This window comes from Brachionichthys hirsutus, chromosome 16, assembly GCF_040956055.1.
Source record: "Brachionichthys hirsutus isolate HB-005 chromosome 16, CSIRO-AGI_Bhir_v1, whole genome shotgun sequence".
NCBI classification, from domain to species: domain Eukaryota; kingdom Metazoa; phylum Chordata; class Actinopteri; order Lophiiformes; family Brachionichthyidae; genus Brachionichthys; species Brachionichthys hirsutus.
This window is the reverse complement of record NC_090912.1, coordinates 9,981,344-10,001,876: the sequence shown is the minus strand read 5'-3', so window position 1 is coordinate 10,001,876 and position 20,533 is coordinate 9,981,344. Positions and strand designations below refer to the sequence as shown.

The window sequence follows — 20,533 nt, the reverse complement described above, 5'->3', positions numbered from 1 at the left end:
AGCTAGCTGGATCGCTTGGTCTGGGGAGAGGAAAGAAGAAAAGGATTGGTGCATAGAGCTGAAGAGAAATGCAGGGAATCAATAGGACATAATTATTGTGTCTCGTATTCATGTCGCTTTGGAAACAGGGTTGACACCACTTTGAAGGCCTGATCAAGTTGAGCTTTTAAATCAGTCACGTGTGGAAATTTACTCTCCGATTTGGGATTACAGAGTTTACCCTCATTCAACACACAATATTACTCTAATGAACGGCACCATGTGGGCTGATCTGAAATCAGAAGAGACAATCCTACTGAATAGAGATCGGGAAAAACAACTAACTGAATGATAAAGATTCCAATTTAAAGATTGCAATAAAAATGTTTGTTCAACAGGCTATTTATTTCAATTTCTGTAAATAATAAAAGAGGAAGTAAGACTCTGAATGAGTCAGCATATAATCATAAAACGTAACCTGTAATTTGGCAATGGACATTTTCCTATCAGTATCATATCCGTGCCCAATTCCCTCCAAAACATTAGAAGTACTGTCAGTGTGGTTCTGCTCAATCCGTTCACTGAAGCAAATAAACAACAAATATTACAGTTGGCTTCTATAAAGGGCAGCTCATAATGCGGCCTCTTCCTTTGTGCCACTTTATAAAACAATCATTTCATAACATAAAAACATGAGATAAATTCAACAAGCGAAGGATGTGTGTACTGTGGTCCCGCGAGAGTCCAGGAACTCCGATTACAATGGCGTCTATCGGACGCGTAACAGCTGTGCGTAATTACGCACGAGCGCAATGTTGGCTGATGTCACGTTTTCTTTCGGCAACCACTCTGCTCGTTGGCAACTCTGCAGTCGGACAACCGGAAGGATGCGTCAACATTACAGTTATTAAACAGCAGCTTGCGTTTACGCGGACTTACCATTATTCTTTGTGATAGAGCAGCCTCCAATGTCCTAAATCTCCTCCTCTCACTGCCCGAAACGCATTGCTCAACTGCCGCAGTGTCTTCTGGGTAGGGATGGGACGAACAACACTGGCGCGTCAGCACCGTGTCGAGTGCGCATGCGTGAAACCCCGGATTGGTGCGTACCGCTTTAACAAAAAAACCACGTGACCGGTGCAGGAGTTGCGTCGTCCGGATGCGCCGCGACAAACGGAAACAAAATGTAGCGACTTGTTGCGGGTTCGCGGATGGAGATCACGTGTTTGGATTTCCGCTTTGCTCCCATTCATGGATCGTTCTCGGAAATGTGTGAATGAATCCATTTTTAGTGTTATTTCATATGATTGAACACTTTGGTTAATAAAATCCCACATAAACATTTTAACTCTGAATTTTATTACAGACAAATTTACTATATTTTACATGCCAACTCTTGAGCATTTACACAAACAAGCAAAATGTGAACCCTTAACATGAAGAACTTCACTCAGCAAACAAGTGGAGAAAATGATTATACAAATATATATATATATATATATATTAAATAAGAGACTAGCAATTGAATAAAGATTAAATATTATTTCACAGGCTGATGGGTTTACAGCATGCAGGTTTTTCCATCTTTTTTTTATTTTGTTTACCTGCAATGATTTTATTGTATTCATTTGTATTGTTTGTATTGCAATAAAGGTGCTATTGATGATACTTCATGTTCTGTGACTACTATGCCAACACAAGTCAACCTTATCACATTTGGAATTAATCTGATTATTTTATGATGTATATGGTCTGAGAAACACTCGACGTTTTCATTGATTTTAATAGTCTTGAAATGTGATATTTAAAAAGAGATATTTGACAAGGGCTCCTTGGTTAAAATTCAATAACTGACCCTAAGCAGCCATCATACAAAAAAATGGCGCTTTTATCCACAAGTGCACAACACCTTCACTAAACCGCTGGATGACTTCACCCTGAAACAGACAGAAGAAAACGTCGAGGAAGTTTTGATCATTTCAATGTGAGATTGAAAGCTTTTATTCCTGGGGAAATAATGTGTCAGTCAAACCACAACAATCAATTCATGCGTGAATGTTTTCGATTGCCATCAATTATTTTATTTTTTTTACTTTTCTTCCTAACAACAAAATATTTTTCAGATTTAAATGTAGAAGACACTGGTTATAAATAAATCTGAGAGGCCTTTCATTTCCAGTCATGAAAAAAGTTGCCTTCAGGAACACAATGAACATTTGTGTTTTTATTTGTAAACAGAGCATCAAAGTTGCCCTCCCCTCATCGGCTACCGTAAAGGACCAGGAAACCTATTCCACTATTGCTTCCCTATTGTAACCAGAAGAGGGCGCTGCATATTCAGACAAAGCATTAGAGGCCTGAACAGCCTCAGTTTCACCCATGCAGGCAAAGTAGCGCTAAATCAGGAGTGTCAAACTCATTTTCTCCGAGGGCCACATTAGCATTATGTTTGCCCTCCAAAGGCCAAATGTAAACCGTAACACAGTAAAAAATGTAACTAAATGTAATGTCATTTAATGTAAAATAAATGTAACTACTCCTTAACATGCTGTTAAATAACTATTTATTTTGTTATTTAACTCTTTAGCTGCCACAGTAATTACAATAAAATATTCAGTTTTGATATCACTTTTTGAAAAGGTTGTGACTTAGAAATTGTTAGAGATAAAGCCATACTGTAAATGAGAAAAATCATAAGTATGAACCAAAGTTTGTGATGGGAATAAATTAACACATCTAGTTCCATTCAAATGCAATCATCACGCAGGAACAAAGATAATCGATACAAAATCAAAGCAAAACCAAAAAGCCACCACCTTGTCTCGTCATGGACATGCAGAAACCAAAAAAAACAACCGAAGTGAGCAAGATAAAGAACACACCCCGAGTCAATGCCGCGGAAAAGACGTCACTTTTAGGATCAGCACTGGACAGCTCCATATGGAGCTACATATTGAGCTGTCCAGTGCTGAAGTTCACATTCAGCACTGATTACAATTGAACAATGATTGCTACAACAAGTGATGCAAAATGTTGACACTTTAAATTGTGTATTATAATTTCACTTGTGATATATGTTGTATTGTTGGCTATGTAAACTGATCTTGTCTGATCTGGTTCATGCAAACAGCTGATTAATAGTGTATTTTATCATTGAACTTAATTTACAATGTGGGGTGGAATCATTTTGCCTCCAACTGTTCGGTATGATGCTCATGGGGCTTATTCGTGCATCTCAGTGAAGTGGATGTGAATGGAGGGTCACATGTAGACAGAGAGGGAAGGGGGCTGGTAAATAGAACGCGAGAACGGCCATCCCTGAATGCCCTAAAGCAGCCATGAATAAGAAACATTTTGGATGCAGCTTTGTTGGTGTGCACATACACACTCTCATGCACCGCTAAGCGTTCCATCCCAGGCCATTAGTACTTTTATCTTCTCTGTGTCTGACAGCACTGGCAAGATTGACCGCCATCCACACACATATGCATTCAGCCACCTCTGTCTCTCTGGTGCAGAATAGATGTTGCTGTGTGTGTTTCAATGGCATCACAACAGCACAGCCAGCGTCGCCACAGAGAGGCACGCAGCCTCCTTTCAAAAAGGCTGTCTTTTCATGCAGATAAGAGGCCTCAAACAGCTGGCGGTGTCCACAGAATACCTGCCAATCTCCTTGGATGTGCCGTCACAAAACGTGTCATCGTGTCCCATTGATTCAGTCTTCATTCACAAAACGCTCCTTCTGTGCAGACAACCATGAAGCCATGAAACTGTGACAGGTCACAGTGTGGCCAAAAGTCTTTCTTCCTCCTCCTCTCACTTCTAAAATCCGATCCATCGACATGTCACTCTGACTCACAGCAAGTGTGTCTTCTGTCTCAGACGTGTCTCATCTTTCAGCTAACAACGTGTAATGTTTATAATGTGTCCTCAGGTCTCATAGCCGCTGAACGCAATTCGTTATGTCCCGAGAGATGAGGAAACTGTAAACTTTGCCACTACTTATCCCCAATAAGGCAACATGCCAGAAAAGTGAATCTGCAGAATATAAAATTTGCTTTTGTGCTGTGTCTGTGTGGAGTTCTGCTTACCGGTAGTCAAAAACCCAAATCAAAAACATTCCAGAAAAAGTAAGGGTTCTTATGTAGAATGATTTTCATTAAAAATGATGTTCTGCAATTATTTTGCTATTTAGCTCCGAATATTTAACAGTTTCCGTCAGTGAGACGTAGTAGCCTCTTTAATTCATTTATTTTCCAACCGCTTTGTCCGGCACCGGGTCGCGGGCCAAGCTGGAGCCTATCCCAGCAGTCAATGGGCGAGAGGCGGGGTACACCCTGGACATGCCGCCAGTTCATCGCAGGACAACACAGAGACAGACAATCAGCCACACACACACACACCTACGGGCAATTTAGTGTCACCAACCAGCCTAAGCTGCATGTTTTTGGTGGAAGCCGGAGAACCCGGAGAGAACCCACGCAGACACGGGGAGAACATGCAAACTGTCTGGTAAGAGAATCATCCTCTGGGACTGGAAGAGACCAGTTTAACAACAAGGAAGATGGACATGGTCCAAATCTACTGATGGACATGGCAGAGAGTTGGGCATCAGCAGCGGACAAAACCCAACGAAGAGTTTCATGAAGTATATTTTACAACAGGTTAACAAGGAAATTAAGTTTGTCTTTGCAACCTATTAAACACATCAGGAAGAGATGCACTTTAAACCGGAGGCTTGTACTTCTAACAAGGTCCGTTCACCTCCAAACAAACATGGAGGTACACACACACACACTTGACCTTGATAGATACAACAGGATGGCAATTCTTCCCATTGGCTGATCCATTAGGGGCCAAAGTGCAGCTTCACAGCCACAAAGAAACCCACTGGATTACAAAAATGTCAGCTAAGTACACAATGGAAGAGGGGCAGCGGGTGGCGATGGTGGAGGGGCTGGGCGGATGAGAGGAGCAGGAGGATGGGAGCTGGAGGGGGGGAAAGGACAGTCTGGGATAGAGGCTGCTTTCTCTCTTGCCTCAGTTTTTCACTCTTTCCTAGCGTGCACCTCGTTTATTCGTGTGAAATTCTTATTCGGTTTCACAATTATTTTTAGTTTCTGATCCGAGGTTCCGTCTGAGAGTGTCATGAATTATTGATCAGTGCTGCGTAATACCCGCTGGCCCATCTGCGTGCACTGTTCACTATTAAACATGCTTCTCCCCCCCCCCCCCCTGCACACAAGCAGAGGCGTTTAACTCAATCCAGGCAATTAAAGGTGCGCTATTATTATAACACAGACAATTTCATCAAAGGACGACATTTTTCTTGCAGGCTATTAATAGATTGATTCATCTCGTCTGAAGAGAAAATGCATCCCAAAAGGAGAAAATCGATGATGCATTATTCATATTGATGATGAAAGTGAAGCTTCGCCTTAGGCAGAGGTGGCACAAAATATTTCTGATGAAATGTATGTATAGCGGCGCACCAGACTACAAACTCAAATACAAGGAGAGAATTTAAATGCAAAATCGTTTTTAGATACTTCAGGACTATATTTTATTATTTATTATTACCGTAATTCTCGGTGTACAAGCCGCTACTTTTTTCCAATATTTTGAACCTTGCGGTTTATGCAACGACGCGGCAAATTTACGTATATTTTCCCACTTTCGTTACGAGCCGTGTTTCGTTAAAGCCTATTTATTTTCGTTACAAAATTAACGCCCGCCCGCCCGGAGGGAAAGCCCCGCTTGCGCGTAGCTGGGGAGATCTGCGAGAAGGGCCCGGCGCGCGTCCAGAGTCGCCGCCGCCGGACCGCCGTACCCGGTCCCCGCCGCCTGTCCGCCATCCGCTACGCGGCGTCGGACGCGCCGCGTAGCGGGGAAGGAACCCACCCCCTCGACCTCCCGGGCGTCCCCACCCCTGCCGCACCACGCTCCCGCGGACGGAGGATGAGGGGCACGGGGGCAAGGGGGACGGGGACACCCCGCCAGGCGCGCGCGCGCGCCGCGCAGCCTCCGACGGGCGGAGAGGGGAGGGCGACGGGGCGACTGCTCCCCCAGCCGCGGCTCGAGCCCAGCCCCGCTTCGCACCCCAGCCCGACCGACCCAGCCCTTAGAGCCAATCCTTATCCCGAAGTTACGGATCTGATTTGCCGACTTCCCTTGATCTAACATGCCAGACGCTGTTCACCTTGGAGACCTGCTGCGGATATCGTTACGAGCCGTGTTCCGTTAAATATCATTTGTCTTAATGCACTTGCGGCTTACGAATATGTGCGGCTTATTTTAGTACAAAATATATATTTTTTTTAATTCAGTGGGTGCGGCTTTTTCACAGGTGCGCATAATAGTTCAGCAATTACGGTATATTTTAGACATTGTTGCTAAGATGACCCCTAGTCTGTGTTGGAGGAACTGCAGCGCCGCCACTTTATCTAATTAATAACTTACTTATTACGACTGCAACTACAAATCTCCAAATCGCGTTGGCGTCCAGCAGGAGGCTAGTCAATGTAAAAGCTAACAAAAAAGGATAATGAGTCCTGGTAATTCTGGTTTTGTCACTAATGTAAATCCCAGATACAAAAACTGCATCTAAAAATGTTTATGTGTTTATGATGTCTTAGTCTTACTACTATGATTGCATTATGTGGATGATAATATTTGTACCAAATGCTCTGTTGCTGTTAAAAATCTTTAAATTTAAATTCTAAAAAAAGCATCAGAGCGTCACATCAAGCAGCCACATAGAGGAAGATATATGCAATCTCATCACAGCATGCGCTCTTACACAGAGAGGTGTTACGTAATGTAATCTACTCTAATCTAATCCAATCTTTACAGCCAGTAATCATACGTCAATACGTTGTTAATATCAGTAGTTTGTACTTTTTATGCCTTTTCATGGTAAACTGTATTTTCACAGTTTAAATTCAATTCAAATTTGTTTCTATAGCGCCAGATCACAACAGAACGACATCTCAAGGCACTTTACAGGAGTAGCAGGGCAAGACAGAACCCAACTTGACCCACAAGAGCAAGCACTTTGGCAATGGAGGCAAGGAAAAACTTCCCTTTAACAGGCAGAAACCTTGGACAGAACCTAGGCTCATGGTGGACGTTCATCTGTCTGACCAGCTGGGTTGAGAGAGAGAGAGTGAGAGAGAGAGAGGTAGGTAGGTAGGTAGGCAGAGAGTTAAAAACAAGGAGATGGATAGGGAAGTGATAGAGAGACAGAGACCGCCACCAAGGAGGTTACATTTTCATTGCTGTTTGTTTGTTTGTTAGTAGAATATATAAAAGGTTTACAGAATTTAGTTCAAATTAAACTTTGCATTGCTCTGTGAAATGTGGAAGAGGTGATTATATTATGATTACATAATACTGTTGTTGATTTGTGCAACCGTAAATTGGAATTAAACCTTTGTGATATTACAGACCTTGTCAAGAAGGAACCAGGAAGAGGAAAACCTCTCTTTAAAATAGTGAGATTTTCATTTTACAACATTTAACTTAAAGATTACATATTATATCATTTTTCAATGAGACATTTTTCAATATGCCAGTCTTTGGTCAAAATAGCAAACAGATGCTGCAGGACAGCGTCCCTCTTTTCTGTCTCAAACAACTCTGTCAGAAAAGCCTCTAAAACGAAAACAATGAATGTGCATGAATGCTCACGCACATCTTGTGCACGTTCTAACAATGTGACGTCACATGAACGAAGATTTCTTCCAGGAGCATTTCTGTACTTGATTACAGAACTACAGAAACTACTCAGGGTTGACTGGATGGTTTATTTTGCTGTTTTTGGGTTGATAATGACCCAAACCCACCAAAATAGCGTAGGAACATGGGAAAAGTGAGTTCTTCATAATATGGGACCTTTAAATACTAGAAAACTCCTGACTTTTAGCTTTTTGTTTTACTTCAACTGCCCCATGGCTTCAGTTAACTTTCAATCCTTTCATTGTGCTCTTTTTGACTGGAGCAGTTAGCAGACGGCAGCCCGGCACCAACCAGCAGACAGATCCAGGTATAGCCGCTGCTTTGATGGAGATGAAAGCTACCTCGTATCACTGAAGCTAATGTTAACCTGCGCCTGCTGTATGTCATGATGGTGATATTGTGCTCACAGCTCGATTCCACAATAATTAAATCGGGTTTGCATCTGAAACCTGTTTGTTGATGTGATCATTACAGCAAACATATAATGGAATGGCATCAATTTTACTGCGTAGGCAAACATTTTAAAACTAGAATGTTCCATACAATAAAATGCTCCTCTTCAGGCCCCACTGCCTTGTGGATAAAACCACAAACCATGTCAAATACATTTAGATATTTGTTTGTACTAATTTAGGTCCACTTCAGATGAGTGCGCGGGTGTCACCGCTTGAGATGGGAAAAGCCTCTGCTTCTCCTGTCTTCCAGATCCTCCTCCTGCAATCAGCTCATTCCGCTCATTCTGCTCCCAGGCTCAGCTCGGACACCATAGACTCAGCTCAGACAACACACCCTTGCCCGATTGTCGTGATTCTTTGATCCTGATCCTGATCCTGCTCCTGAGTACCTGCCCTGCCTGTTCTCGATGTTGCCTGTTTGCCTGCCCCTTTGGCTCTGTCTGCCTGCCTGTCTTGGTTACCTGGTTGTTGACCTTTGCCTGATTTCTGGAGCTCTCCCTTTGCCTGCCGCTCTTCTGATTTGTCTGCTGGTTTGGACCTGGTTTTTGACAATAAAGCAGTTTCTGGATTTTCCCTCTACTGTCGTGCATATGGGTTCTCACCTGCTTCGGCCTGTGATAATGGGCGTGACTGATCAGACAGGTGAAGTGTAGGTCAATTCTTTGCCTTTTTATTTTTATTTTTTAAATGTGGAAAATATTCTTCTGAGCAATGCTAAGGAAAGTCTGTGTGTGTGTGTGGGGGGGTTGGGCAGGTGCTTTAGGGCTGAACCAAAATTCGATCAGGTCACAGCTATTGTCTGTTCTAAAGCAGTATTGATCATTGATCATAGGTAACACAGAACAAACCCGCTCTGTCAGAACGTAAATCTCCTTCTCGTAGATAAAGCTAAATTAGGACGCGCGCGCGCACACACACACACACACACACACTCATTCTATGCCCCGCCCTCCCTCTGGACCAGGACGACTGTAAACGCATCCTCAGAGAACTCTCGCCCTCTCACACGCGCACGGGCGCTCTTATCGGAAGATCCCGGTAGACGCGCAGCGAACACGGACCGGCTCGTTAACTTCCCCGCTTTCTGTTTCCACCTCTCATTCTCGTGCAGCAACAAGCCAGAGCTCCTCCTGCGCCTCCTCCTGCGCCTCCTCCAGCCCCGCAGCATCAGACTCCTCTCCGCAGACTGCGGATTTTTTGATCGCCTCCAGCGCGCACTGAGAGCGCGCGTCGCCTCCCTGAGATATTCAAAGTCTCTTGTTGTTCTCGGCACATAGCTGGAAAGAATCTTCTGTCTGCGCGTCGGTCCAGCTGTTCTCCAGCTGTTCTCCTCTGGCCTCCCTCCGGTTTAACCGCAACCGGTCAGACTCGGAAGCAGCAACAGCCTCCACCGGCGCGTCGGCGAGGTAAGAGATGCGCCGGTCTCCGAGCCGTCCCTGGCTCTTCTGTAATGTCCTCATAAAATGTTAATATATAGGCCCACGTGATGCAAAACAATTTCTACACCATCATCATAGTGCAGCAAACCTGGGTGGACCATTTCACCCATCACACATCCATCAGTGGGCTAAACCGAACCCACAAATATTACATAAAACTTTCTCCTCTGCTCCATCCGCCTCCTCTTCTAGCGCTCTCTCCATTTCTTGCTCTGCTCCCACCTCATCCTGGATATGGGATATGGGATGGATGTCTCCCTCCTTTGCCTTCAGACACCTTTGACTTATGGGCACCGTGTTACATAAAATAAAAGGAGGGAACATTTATTTATAGCTCATATTGAAAACCATCGGTTTAGCTATAGTAGTAAAGTTTACATTAATATTGTAGTTATATGCTCGGTGTTTCTGATTCTTAATGACTGTCAAATAAACAACTTTAAATATTCTAATAAGAAATAATATCTATAAATAGCTGCCAATACAAACAAATGGCTGCGGTGCTTGTAGTTCATTGCAATCACTGTCTTTGTCGCTGTCGTTTTCATTTACAGTATTTTTGCATCACTTAGTCACTACACTACACACAGTCATAGTTGTTCTGTTTCCCTTCATAATCAGTTTGATTTTGGTGTCTCTAGTTATTTTGCCATTTGAGTTGACGTCTGACATCTTTTCATCCTCATTTCATTGATTGTATATTGGAGAATGTGTATTGCCATATACAGTATTGCAGATAGAGGTTCCAGCACGTTTGTTCATCCCTCTGGCCCCGCCCTTGTCTCCTCCTAGTTCTCCCTGTGGCTCCACCCACACCTCTCTTAGAGAATGTGACCTCAATGTGACACAAAGCTGTTCCACCCAGAGAACCAGCTCGGGCCTATTGAACCGACATGATCGATTGAACATCCTGACTAACCGGGCTGTGATGGTGTGACGTTTGAGGGATTGGTTCGGGTCACACTGGAGTTTATGGAAGTGCTGGATGTAAAAGCCCAGACATCATTTCTCAGCGCCTGGCATTCATTTATCTCCTCAATTTAACAGCAAGGAGCCTTGTCTTATTTCTTGGTCTCCGCTCTCAGCTGGTCAAAAGAGAGCTGCCTGTTCTTTCTATTTTTAGCTTCTATTTACAATTCAGCAGCTACAGAGCCAAGATGACTCTCTCACTCCGTTTCCTTTCATCTATCGCTTTTCGTCTTCACGCTCTCCTTCTGACTTAGTCTCTTCTTTTGTTTCTTGCCTCACCTCTTGCCATGTGATTTTTTAAATTCACCTTCGGCTTCGTATTGTCACCTCCAAGCCGATACTGTGTCCAGTAATCAAACGAGAGGGAACCATTAAGCACATGAACCGTTTGTAGTAGCCACCCCGGACTGCCACTTGCTCCATTCCCACTCCCACAGACGGCGATGGAGACAGGGGGTAGAGGTTAATCGCTGGATGCCTTTGACCCAAATTACCACACGACCTACATATCATCCCCTAAAACAAACACCAAACATACCTTAAAATGCATTTTAAATCATGCAAATGACTCGTTCTTCATCTTTCCAAAGTCTTGAGCACAGAGTTGTGGCAAACCCGTCCTCATGTCCAGGAAAAGAGTTTCCAGATCCACTGCTATCACACCCAAACTCATAAAAACGCCACGCATAGCTGCTTCCAAACATCATTCATTTCATACATTAGAGTACATGTAATTGAAATATGGACATAAATCAAATTCATACTGCAGTCCATTAGATGATTAGTTAATTACTTGGTCAAATAGGAAAGATCTTCACAATCACTGAATATATTGCTCGGAATATTTCAAGCAGCCAATCGTGAAAGAAATCAATTATTGGCTTCATCGTGATACGTCTACATGAACGTAACACAAAGCGGCAAACATGGAGACAAGGATGTAGTTGCTGGCGCATGAGTTTTCAGGTATTTATTTAATCTACTGTCGCTTCCTTATTGTTTCTTGTGCCTTGCTTGAATTACAGCGACACTGCCCCCAACATGTCTGCTATATCGATCTGTTGCAGCAGATCAATATGCTGCCACTGCACAGTGCTGATCTCCAGTTTCAGTTCAAATGAATTAACATTAAGCTGGTTGCAGAGCCACATTACAGTAAGTCAAGAAATTATTTCCCGGGGTTCCCCCCAGCTCACATGCTAATAAGTCATTAAAGTAGATCAGATCAATTGTTTTCAAGCTCGAGGCAGACAAAAATAGATTCCAACTCTGCTCTCGACGCTTCCTGCACAGAGAAGGGTTTGGTGTTTTTCCTGCTTCAACGCTAAATTATTATCATTTCCACAGTGAATCTGTGCAAAAGCACATAAGCCACAGCCGTTTGCTTAACACAAACTTCTGAAACTTCTCCTGAAACTATTTCATCCTCTTCAGGCCAGCGAGGGATCCTGCAAGGACGCCATGTGACAGGAAGCAGACGAGGCTCGATGAGACTGGTTTATAACAAATTACACAATACATTTGCCAGAATTTTTTTTCCATAATTTACACAATCAACTTTAATATGACTGCTGGTTTTAGGATTTATCAGCAACAAACTTACTCGGACATGACTAACTCCTGGATGCAACCACTAAGGGGAAGAGAGAGTGCTAATATTTGGAGTAATATATGAACTGTTTGTGAAAATGAACAAAGAGCACTTTGAAACTAGATATCTGTGGAGGACAGCAGGAGACAGACAGAAAACAGATATCACCCAACAATGACTGGAAGAAACGGAGAATTCTGGGAATCCTGCCTGAACCAATGTGATTGATCCAAACCTCTCCGTGTCAGACATGAGTAAACATGGCAGAATTTCCATCATTTAGATTATATTAAAGGTCCCATATTATGAAAAACTAACTTTTCCCATGTTTCTACACTATTATGGTGATTTTGGGTCCTTATCAACCCAACAACAGCAAAATAAACCATCCAGTCAATCCTTCATAGTTTGTGTAGGTCTGTAATCACCTCTTGAAACAAGTCTGGAAGAAATCACTCTCAGCTTGACGTCAAGCCGGGGGGGAACGTGCACATGTGTGACAAGGAAGCTGAGCCGAAAGCCGAAGCCGAGGTCGATCTCCGTTCCTACCCTCACCTTGGGTAGTGACCGAAAGAACAAGGTTGACAAGACCCAGGACGCGCTGGAGAGACGATGTCTCTCAGCTGGCCTGGGAACGGGGAGAGGGAAGTCTGGGCTTCCCTGCTTAGGCTGCTGCCCCCCGCGACCGACCCTGGATAAGCGGTTTGAAGATGGATGGAGGGATGATTCAAAGCAAGTCCTGAGATTATTGCCATCATCACGCCGTGTGTGTGCGTGCGCAATGTATGTGTGTTTATAGAGACACTCTCCCGCTGATTGCCATGGTTTACCATGGTAGCGTGCATGCGCGCGTGCTTGCTATAAATGTACTTTTGCTTCTGGGTTTATAGCGTTACTGACGGAGCTGTTGGGAGACAGAAATTACAGACGCTGTCCTGCAGCATCTGTTTGCTACCTTGACCAAAGACTGGCACAGATAGTTCACACAAGTGTTTTGGAACTGATGATGATGATGATGAATATATTTATTAGATAGAATGTTAGAGAACAAATACAGTCAAACAGTAGCATGTATTACAGTACAAATACAGTCAAACAATAGCGTGTATTACAGTACAAGTACAGTCAAACATCCTGTCTAAGAGGAGCATTTCAAAAAAGCCCTTGCGGTCTTGTTTCCAATGAAAGTCCTTCATAGCCGGATTGACTGGATGGTTTTGTTTTTTTGGCTGTCCACCATGAGCCTAGGTTCTGTCCAAGGTTTCTGCCTGTTAAAGGGAAGTTTTTCCTTGTCTCCGTTGCCGAAGTGCTTGCTCTTGTGGGTCAAGTTGGGTTCTGTCTTTCCCGGCAGGTCTTTCCCTGCTAATCCTGTAAAGTGCCTTGAGATGACTTTCTGTTGTGATCTGGCGCTATATAAATAAAACTGAATTGAATGGAATTGTTTTTGGGTTGATAAGGACCCAAAATCACCATAATAGTGTAGAAACATGGGATCAGTTAGTTTTTCATAATATGGGACCTTTAATATAATCTAAATGGTGGAAATTCTGCCATGTTTACTCTGACACAGAGTGGAGAAAGAGTATGATATGGGACCTTTAAATCTCCAGATTGCGTGTCTAAAGCTTAAACTCTTTCCTGGTTTGAATTAGCTGCTGACGTACTCTAGTCTAGATGAAGAAGATTCATGGGTGGATGTTGAGCAAACAACAGGCATTTATTTATTTTAGAAGGAGAGACAATGGCAAAGGTAAATGATGGGTAAGAGCGAACATAGTCAACACAGCAGTCAGCTCTACTAGATCATGTTACAGTATTTGCTCGATGCGTGCAGAATACATAGAATAGGTAACAAAGCCGCATCCCTCTGTATGAACAATCTATTTGGTTAACATGGGCGTAGAAGGGCAGATGGTGAAGAGGGAGGAAGGTGAGGCATGAAAACAGAGAGGGAGTTTCAAAGCATTCCCTTGATTCAGTGCCTCAGAAACACGTTTCTTCTCGTAGACTGAACCGCGCAGAGACTCGGCTTCACCCGCCTCAAGAAGCAGGTCAGGGAAAGCGGTGTGGTGGGTCAAATTCCATCAAGGCATGTGTGCCATCATGACGGCTGCCTTCCGGGTTCTGTTGAGGTTAGGGGTCTTGAACAGTCACCCTCCTGTCCCCACCAAAGTCTCCCTGGACTGAGGTACCACCACTGTCCCAAATAGTTAAATGGATGCAACCCTTTATCCAGAGCTAGTCCAAAAATGAATAGTTCCATTTTTGTAACACTCTTCAACAAAGTGTAATGAAAACCTATGTAGTAGTTTTTGGATGGAAGGAACCCATCCGTCCATCCATCCATCTTCCACCGCTTATCCGGGGCCAACAGTCTCAGCGGGGACTTCCAGACTTCCCTCTCCCCAGCCACCTCCTCCAGCTCTTCCGTGGGGGATCCCGAGGCGTGAATAGCGACTTCTTAACATTTAACTGAAACTGTGGCATTTCCTCCCTAACACTGCGTGATTTTGTTGCATATAATCTAGATGCCCCTCCCAGCCACAAACCTGCCTTATCTAAACCCACTGGCGACTTCCTTAACGACACAGACAGAACAGCACTATCGATCTTCTCATAACCCTGAGCAGGAAGTGATTAAAGCTGCATCTCAAAGATGTCCATCTATATTCATTTAACGGTCAAACTTTACACCTCAGTCCAGGCGATTGACGACTGTCGTTCATTTACAACAAAATAGACAAAAATGTGTCTGCTGCCACGTTTCTTATGCATCATTAGCACCCTGAGTATTTGCTGAAGTAGGTGTTGAATTCAGAACTGCTATTTCCTCCCTCACAAAATGCCCCCACACTCACTAAACCGCCATGAAGGACAATTGCATAATATCAAGTGTTGTGCAAAAAAAAAAAAACAAAAAAAAAAAACACCTTGTTGTTCCTGTGCTGAAAAACCTAAGTGAGAATGATTGGAGTGCCGATCCTAAAATGGCACACACACACACACCCTCGAGGTACATGAACATAAGTACACACACTAGAGGGAAGTTGTAGTATCAAGGGGGTACGATGGACTCTGAGCGTGGGAGTAGAGAGAAAGAGAGGGAGGAATGGGAAAGAGGAAAAGCAGTGGAAGTGGCACACAGTGGTGCTGCAGAAAGTTAACCTGTGGCATGCTGGGCGTTTCCAGCTGTAGTGTCCTGAGTGTTTAGAGATACAAATACATTTAACAACCGCTGTTTGAGTGTCTCAGGACAGAAGGAGTTGTACATTGTGTATATTATAAATAAACCCAAAATGTGTGTGTCCCTCATTGGGTTCATTAAAGTCATTAATGTACTGTCAGTACAGTTAAAAACAGTTTGAGTCTTTTCGCTTTACGTTTACGACTAAAATGAGTCGACTCGGCTCTTCTGTCAGCGCGTCATGTCGCTTGGGTGAGTGCAAGTTTAGCAGAAAGACTGTTGACGGGAGGAAACTCACTGATTTACATACGTAAAGTCTCTCCCAGAGCCTTCTGGCCACTTTGTGCATTCACAACGTTGCGTACACTGTTTGTGCGTTGTGGTCATCTTCCTGCCACCGTGTTCTCCTGTCAGGCACAACTTCTTTCTTTGTGTCGTTTGTCCATGCTGCGGATATCTGCTCAACCCCAAGGATTTTTGTGTTCATTTAATCATGTCCGCCCTCACTACGTCCATGTATCTTCTCCTGGGTCGACCTCTAACCCTGTCCTTTGCATCGTCCTCCCCAACACCAGACACGCTCATGTCCTCCCTCACTACGTCCATGTATCTTCTCCTGGGTCGACCTCTAGCCCTGCTCCCTGCAGTTCCATCCTCAGCATCCTTCTACCGATATAGTCCCTGTCTCTCCTTTGGACATGTCCAAATCATCAAAATCTGGTCTCTCTGACCTTGTCTCCAAAACGTCTAACCTTCACTGTCCCTCTCATTGCCTCATTTCTAATCCTATCCAACCTGGTCACTCCCAAGGAGAACCTCAGCATCTTCATCTTCAGATTCAGCATCTCGATCTCGATCAAATTACAGGAGTCAATTTTTCATCACAATTTGTATAAAATTGGTGCAATTGATCATGTTGATTGCAAGTTTTATCAAAGCTGGACACCCTTTCCTTAAGTGAAATCATGTAGTCCCATGGGTACAATGACATACTGGTAACTGAATGTGTCCTGTAGTGTTACGTGGGTCTACCAGTTTGGGCAGCACTGGTATGTGCTGAATTTAATAGCCACTATTTGCCCTCCCTGTTTGTGGAATCACTAAGGAGTTATAAATCAGCGTGTGTACGCCTATTATTGAACAGCGCTATGTACTAAATACATATAAATATTGCCTCCCTGCTGTGCACAGGGAGAGAAGACCCTACATCAAGCTGCAGCCATGGATGAGATGGACCTGCCCCAGATGAAGAAGGAAGTGGAGAGCCTCAAGTACCAACTGGCCTTCAAGCGAGAGAAGTCCTCTAAAACAGTGACTGAGTGAGTCCTCGATTGCCCTGCAAGAGTTCCAGTCCAAAAAACTATTTTCACAAGTAGCTCTGAGGTTAAAAAGAATGCCTGATAGAATGCACATGGCAAAAAAAAAGTAAGAGGAGGACGTGGTAATTTAAACAAATGTCCTTTCTGATGTCTGCAAGGAAACAAAATGCAGCGGAGAAGTGTGTGATCATTGTAGATGTCGTTATAACTATAATAGAATGACTCATAACTTATCTTAAATACAATTCTTACCTCCTCTGGGTGTGAACATTGAAAACTGAACATCTTATATATTAAATATATATTTTGAGACATTTTGATGTGGATTTTCATTGGAATTCACATTAGACCCCCCCCCCCCAATAATAAAAGGCAGTGACTGCACAGACAATAGTCCTGTGGTAGGTGTGGCCATGTGCCATTTAAAGACAACCTGACTTTTGTAACACCATTTTTGTGAGCAAACGTTTTTTTGTTTTTTTTTCATCATTCACGCATCGATATATTAATAATGAGTGTTGCAGACGGAAACAAACATCTGCTGTTCTGTGTATCAAACAGTTGTGGATACGACAGCATAATTCATTCCACCGAAATGATACGACTTCATTAAATGTTGCTGCCTGCGAGGCTTTAGTCGCTGCCTGTGCTGTGCACGTGAAAGCATTAAGCCATCGTTGACGTCTGTGCAGCTCTTCTTCTCTCCCAGTAGATTAACGGACAATCAACGTTAGATAGGGCCGCCCTTTGTCTAATGCTTTTACGTTATCTAGAGCGTATTAGAATTAAGGGTCAGTGTTTTCAAACCCACATGTGGATCTCTTGGCAATTAAAAAAAAACATTGAACATTAGTGTGGCAGTCAAGAGAGTGCCGAGGCCAAACTATTTCACACGGCAAGTTTGTCAGGCCCTCCACAATATTTGGTGGAAAATGAATAATGGTGTTTGTGTAAATAGGAAAAAGTTTGAAAATGAAAGTGGCAAAGAATTCCAGGACCTGCTCCTTTATCCAACCTGCAAGCCAATCACAGGAAGAGTAGGGCAGACCTATGGCCTTACCATAGTAGGATTTGTAGTAAAAAACCAAATACTCATATTGTTTTCCAGATAACCTTCAGAATTTAATCACAAAAATCAGAAACTTTGATTAATCCTGCTTAAACACAAACAACAACGCATGACCCCCCCCCCTTCAACGTAGGTAAACATAGCCAGAGGCAGAAATAAGAATAGCACTGAGAGTTGATGTTTTTTTTAAGTCCTGTTACTTTATGGGTAGTGAAGTGACTTTAAAGAGATGTTATGTAACCACAAGAATAAAGTATTCAATTTTACAAATATTCAAAATCCCATGTTTTATAGAATAAAAATCTTTGCATGTTTTTAATTTGTAAATGACACAATAAATCGCAAAAGCCGAAGTCGGACCACTCATCTCATGGTAGCGCATATTGTGCTTGGCCTTTTCCAGAGAGCAGCTTCACATCTGGATTCTGTAATGGTTTGACTTTAAAGCTTTAAAGAAGAATGCTTTTAGTCAATAAAAATAATTTATTAAGTAAACTAAAACTTTCTCTACACAACTACAAGTATCCCAGAAGCTACAGTTGTTGAAGTAAATGTAATCGGTTACTCGTGACTGTTGGTCACTCAGACGCCCTCTGTTTCTTTCCTTGTATGGCCAAATGGATAGAGGTTGGACTGTAGCAATAAACTTCCTGTGGAATTTTAGAAATGCCTCTGACTCTCTGTGTCTTTCCACAAAGCTTGGTGAAGTGGATAGATGACGGCGTCCCAGAGGACCCATTCCTGAACCCGGAGCTGATGAAGAACAACCCCTGGGTGGAGAAAGGAAAGTGCATCCTTCTCTAGAAGAAACACTGCTCTGACCTTTCAACTTCAACCACCCTGACTGACATACGCCTGCAGACGACCAACGGACCTGACCCCCCCGACCCGGGGTCCTAACTTCTCGCCCTGAATGTACGACACGCTGACATTGTCCATCTTTCTTGAACATGCACCCCAACAAGAGCAAAGAAAAACATGCTACCAGAGACACGCACATGCTAACACGCGAAACTTTGGCGTTTCCCTGACTGCCACACACACTCACTGCAAATGTATTCCAGCTACGGCAGCACATAATCAATATGTGTTGATCATGTTTAATACTCTCGCGCTATATGGATGTATGATGATATACTTACGCAGCTGCTAGTCGAGGCTTTCTCTCCCAGCAGAACTTTTATTCCTTCCATTCCTGGTGAGTTGTAATAAACGGTGGAGTCACATTTTCACTACCAAACTGACTGCAGATCTGCCGGGGTGGTTTTGTTCCATGTCCAGATACGGAACCATTGTTCTTACGAAAATATTCACCGTTCTGTAGTTGACAAGAAATGTAAGCGAATTTATAAACAGCTAAACTAAATGAACTCTCCATACAAGGCTATAGCGATTTACAATTAAATGACGATCATTCATAGTCACAGACAGCGACTTTAATGTTTTGCCCAAAGTGATAAATGGGGTTTTATTTATTTTAAAGTGATTCATTATTACAATATAATTTAGATACTTTAAAACTAAGGACATTGTGAAAAAGGACTAGAATTTAGAATACTCTCTGGCTGTTAGATGCTTTCTGTTCATCATAAGACCATTTTGTTCCATCCACACTTTATTCCAGTTGCGTCACGATCTGCATTTAATCCACATGTTATCAGATAAACCTTTATTTACACTTGGCTACATATACGTGCTATACATGCCGGCCAGATCAAAAATCATCCGAGTTATATTTAAAGGCTGCTGTCAATGTTCATTTATACTTGCATGCGTTACATGAATGGAGGCCAACAGCAACATGCTGCCATGTGTCTTTCACGCTGGCATTAATGGATCCACAGGACGGCAGCCAAGATACAAAATATGTGATATGTTGATTGCAGAGCAGGTTGTGATGATGTCCCGAGTCAGAAGCGGATTGGAAAGTTTTTTTCATTAATTTTTCTTCTTTGTTGTGTTCATAAACATTTGCAGTGTCTAACTTATAATGTGGCTACAGCGCCCCCAGTGGCTTCTGGTTCTATTGCTTTGTTTCATCTGAATCCATAAGCTTTCAGAAAGCATGTACAAATTTGGTCAAACTGAACACGCAGGACCGAGGAAAGGTCTTAAAGTCTTTAATGAACCTGAAGCTGCCAGCTAACTGGTAAACACGAGATTAGTCTGAGCACTGCAAAAAATTACATCAATAATGATTTAACTGGCAAAGGTAAAAACAAACAAACAAATAAACTTGTTTTAAAGATATCTATCTTGAAAGCTTCACGCGCTCAACGTCCACGTTAGTTGTTGAGATGTGTAATCGATGCATCGAATTGTCTGACCAGAACCGTCCAGCTGCTTCAGACTCAGAGGGACAATTAAGGGCTTTTCACAGCAAACAAAAGTGTGCATGAAAAATCCGCCCATGACAGTAGATCTTCAGAGTGTGACTCCTACAGTTCAGTACGTAGTTTGAAGTTCACGAACTGTGCAAGGCATGGCTTCTAGATCGACGTTCTTCAGTGGCACTAGGTCATTAAGTGTCACGTAGCTGCTTTGCTTGTGTTGTCAGAGCAGAATGAAGCGGGAGAGCAGGGATCTTAAACTCGTGGCCCGGGGGCCATTTGCAGCCCACAGGATGATAATTTGTGGCCAATATAAAAGTTTAAGGTTAATGCGGCCTGTGAGTTTATATGAATTAAAAAAAAAAAAAAAATCAATGAATGAATATCTCAAGAATGTCTTTTGAGTTTTCGATTGCTAAAAATGCTGAAAAGAGGGTAATATTAAAACAATTTCTCCAAGA

General features: G+C 43.0%; 1 protein-coding gene across 1 annotated transcript; it reads left to right on the top strand.

Annotated features, from left to right (window-relative positions):
* Positions 1 to 16,575: 16,575 nt before the first annotated feature.
* gng13b (guanine nucleotide binding protein (G protein), gamma 13b) lies at positions 16,576 to 18,546 on the top strand. Its single transcript, XM_068750368.1, has 2 exons — positions 16,576 to 16,673; positions 18,441 to 18,546. The coding sequence occupies exons 1-2, from the start codon at positions 16,576 to 16,578 to the stop codon at positions 18,544 to 18,546; spliced, it is 204 nt and encodes a 67-aa protein (XP_068606469.1).
* Positions 18,547 to 20,533: the final 1,987 nt, after the last annotated feature.